Consider the following 3,664-nt stretch of genomic DNA (forward strand, 5'->3'; position numbering starts at 1 on the left):
TAAAGCCCTTGTACTACTTTTCACCTGTTTGCGAAGCAACTCCTCTCTCTGCCGCCTTTCTTCTTCTTCTCTTCTCCTCTCCTCCAGTCTTCTAAGTGCTTCCTCCTGCTGTTGTCTCTCTTCTTCTTCCCGCTGCCGTCTTAGTGCAATTTCTTGTTCTCTCTGTCTTCTCAGGGCTTCTTCCTAAAGGTGGAAACAAAAGATAAGAAACATACACCAATTCACTTCTTAAATGGGGACACTGAACACAGCATAGTCTGGCCAGAGAAACTCTCAGGGAAAGCTCCAAAATTTAATATTAACAACGCTTATTCTAAACACTAGAATCCCAATGCCAGAGACACAGGTTAACATCTTTTTTTCTGGTGTGACATGCATCCAAGAGACAGACAGTGGTTGTTCCTAGAACAGAAACTCCAAATAATCTGAAATCATCCAATATTCTGCTTTAGTATTCAATCTGGGGATAGAAAGGCAGAAAAAGGAGGAGAACCATCAAGAGACTTCAAGATACTTCTCTTTCTTTTGCCTAGGACCTGAAAATCTGAGAGCAGCAACAGGGAGTTTTAAGCTTCTCTTCTTTCTTTCCTCTTACAGGACAGGTAGCCAGAGTATCACTGTTTCCTCGCTTCTGTCCTGATCTTAGTTGCTTCTAATACCCCTTATTCCTTACTTTTATATCCTGAAATCAAGCAAATGGTATTCTTATCCATGCTTTATCTTCTATTTAAAACCTCAAGTATTTTTTTCATCCTCTTTTGGTATCATTCCTCTTGTCCTGCTCAATATTTTTACTCCTCATCTTAGGTAAGCAGATTTCTAAGCACTGATTCTTAGAGGCCTATAAAATACATATTTTCTTATTTTTACTAGATTTCCAAATGTAATTTAATAGTTTTCTAGGAGCAATGCATTACTGCATGTTATGTACCTTCGTATTTTGCATCATGGCCAGAAGGTCATACTAGTTTTGGACTCTGGCAAATCAAGGAAGTGAATTCTAAAACTACGTACAATGCATAAATGAATTACAACATACTAAGCATCATACTGGACGGAATGCATGGACAAATATGCCAGGGATGATAGGTAACTATAGATAATTAATCAAAATCTGCATAATGGCCTCTTATGATATATACAAAACTCCATAATCCCCAGGATGAGAAAACAGAGGACAATTACTCTATGTAATGAAGTAAGAGTTTATCCATCTTTCTGCATCCTAATTAAAATTAATTTTCAGGAGAGTGCTTTTTTCTTTTTGGCTAATGCAAGAAAAAAAATGGCTACCTTTTAGCTACTTCCTCCTTTTATCAAGGCTTAGAGGCACTATGTTAGGGAAGGTCTGGAGACAGGCGCACTGCACAACCTGGAGCCATTCTGGAGCACAAGTATAGTTGAAGATCAGGAATGCAGCCAGAAAGAGACCCAGCAAATTACTGGCTGATGCTGCTCTTACTAAGAGGCCAATGTTGGATGGATGGGCATCACTTTGCATTTTGTTTGATCAGAGAATACAAGCAAATATGTATAAAATAGAAACACACGGAGCTGGAATCAAAAATTCCAATTTACTGATGCCCAGGTAGCTTACTTGTTTTGTATTTCAAAAGACACATAGGCACAGTGAGTGCTCCAAAAGAAACTCCCTTGCTTCATATGTTTGATTTCCTCTCTGGAGATCACCACCTTGTAGTGGAGGAGTGGCTTGTGTGTTCCAATGATCCTGAGAACAGTCCTATTTAGGATCCATTCTTCTCACCCCACATGGGGAGGGGGCTAGAAAAGGTGCCCCAAACAGTCTGTCTCGATCTGTTCCTGACTAGATAACCACACCCCGTGGGATCACCTCTATGCAGTCACAAAGAAACAAAAATGATTTTCAGAATGTGGAACGTATGAATCTTAATGGACTATGCAAATTGTGACTGCCCCAAGCGAAGGACAGCAACCGTCTCTTGGGAATTGAGGAAGTTCAACATTGACACTGCTGCGCTATCTGAAACTTGACATGCTGGAGAAGGAGATCTGAAAAAAGAAGGTGGAAGATGCACCTTCTGGAGAGGGAGCAGAAGAAGAGCCATGGACACGTGGAGTTCGTTTTGCCATCAAAAACGAATTTGTGAACTGACTCTCAGAACTCCCAACTGGCGTTAATGAATGCCTCATGACTCTCCATCTGAAACTCACCAAAAACCAACAGGCAACAATTGCCCCGACCCTCGATGCCAATGAGATCATGAAGGAGAACTTCTACTCACAGCTTGATGCCATCCTATCGTTTACCCTAAGGGAAGAAAAGATCATCCTTCTTGGAGATTTTAATACCAGCAGGAAGAGATTCCGAACTTTGGAATGGTACTACTGGAAAAGAAGGGATTGGAAATTCAAATGCTAACAGGGTCCTTCTCCTGATGAAGTGTGCAGAACACAGACTTGTCATCACAAATACCCTGTTGCGTCAAAGGAACAAGTTCAAGACGTCCTGGAAACACCCTAGATCGAAACACTGGCATTTAATTGACTACATGATTGTTCGGAGTCGTGATCACCAGGATGTCCTGATTATGAGAGTCATGACTAGCACTGATGACTGCTGGACTGACCACTGCCTCATCCATTCCTGCATGTCCATCAAGACTGCATCAAGTACTTGAAGGACCCACTCAAGCAGAGAGAATTTTAGCAACTTCCAAATGAGATACTACCAACAGAGCACTCAGGAGGAGTTGAGGATCATCGGATGGGACTCAAGATAGCTATTCTCTCATCCTGTGAAAATACCATAGGATACAAGACCAAGAAGCATCAAGACTGGTTTGATGAAAATGACACTGAAATTCAAGGTCTCGTGGACAGGAAACGAAAAGCTTTTTGTGCCTGGCAGAATGGCATCAACTCTGCCATCAAGAAAAATGGACACCAACAAGCAAAATCAGAGCTGCAGAGGAGACCATGAGAACTGAAGAATGAATGGTGGATTCAGAAATCAAAAAAAATCCAACATTTTGCTGACATCTGTGACCCTTGTGGCTTCTTCAGTGCTACCAAAGCTGTCTATGGCCCTAGTGCTCAAGGCCTCAATCTTCTAAGATCAAAGGATGCAACAACACTCCTGAAAGACAGCAAATCCATCAATGCTTGCTGGAAAGAACATTTCCAGGACCTTCAGAATCATGACTCAACTGTCGATGAATGAAATCAACAACTTTCTGCAAAAAGCAATCAGAGAAGACCTTGGTTTGCTACTTACCCTGGCAGAGGTCGGGAGTGCCATCGGGAAAATGAAGAATAACAAGGCAGCCGATTCTGACAGAATACGTGCACAGATTTTCAAAGGAGGAGGAGAACAACTTACATGTCAGCTTCACATCTTCATCCTTAAAATCTGGAAGGAAGAAATCCCAGCTGACCTAAGGGATGCCTTGATTGTTACAATCTTCAAGAAGGGGGACAGAGATGAAACTACAAGGCATCTTACTGTTGGCCACTGCTGGGAGGAAGGAAGACCCGGGAAACTATAGGCCAGTTAGTCTTACCTCGATCCTAGGCAAGCTGTTTGAGAAAATAATTCTGGCACACATCCAGGAGGGGACAGCAGGGGACTGCATGCTTAGGGGCAATCAGCACGGGTTCATCAGTGGCAGGTCCTGTCAGACCA

The 3,664-nt window shown here is 42.2% G+C and overlaps 1 protein-coding gene across 1 annotated transcript in view; it reads right to left on the reverse strand.

Annotated features, from left to right (window-relative positions):
- Positions 1–3,664, reverse strand: part of GIGYF2 (GRB10 interacting GYF protein 2) — a 71,879-nt gene that overhangs the window by 17,274 nt on the left and 50,941 nt on the right. Inside the window, exon 17 of the mRNA XM_019503087.1 lies at positions 25–183. Within this exon, the coding sequence (XP_019358632.1) occupies positions 25–183 (159 nt within the window). The remainder of the gene's footprint in view (positions 1–24; positions 184–3,664) is intronic.

The sequence above is a fragment of the Gavialis gangeticus genome, unplaced genomic scaffold (genome assembly GCF_001723915.1).
Source record: "Gavialis gangeticus isolate Ggan-Ray unplaced genomic scaffold, GavGan_comp1, whole genome shotgun sequence".
Lineage (NCBI taxonomy): Eukaryota > Metazoa > Chordata > Crocodylia > Gavialidae > Gavialis > Gavialis gangeticus.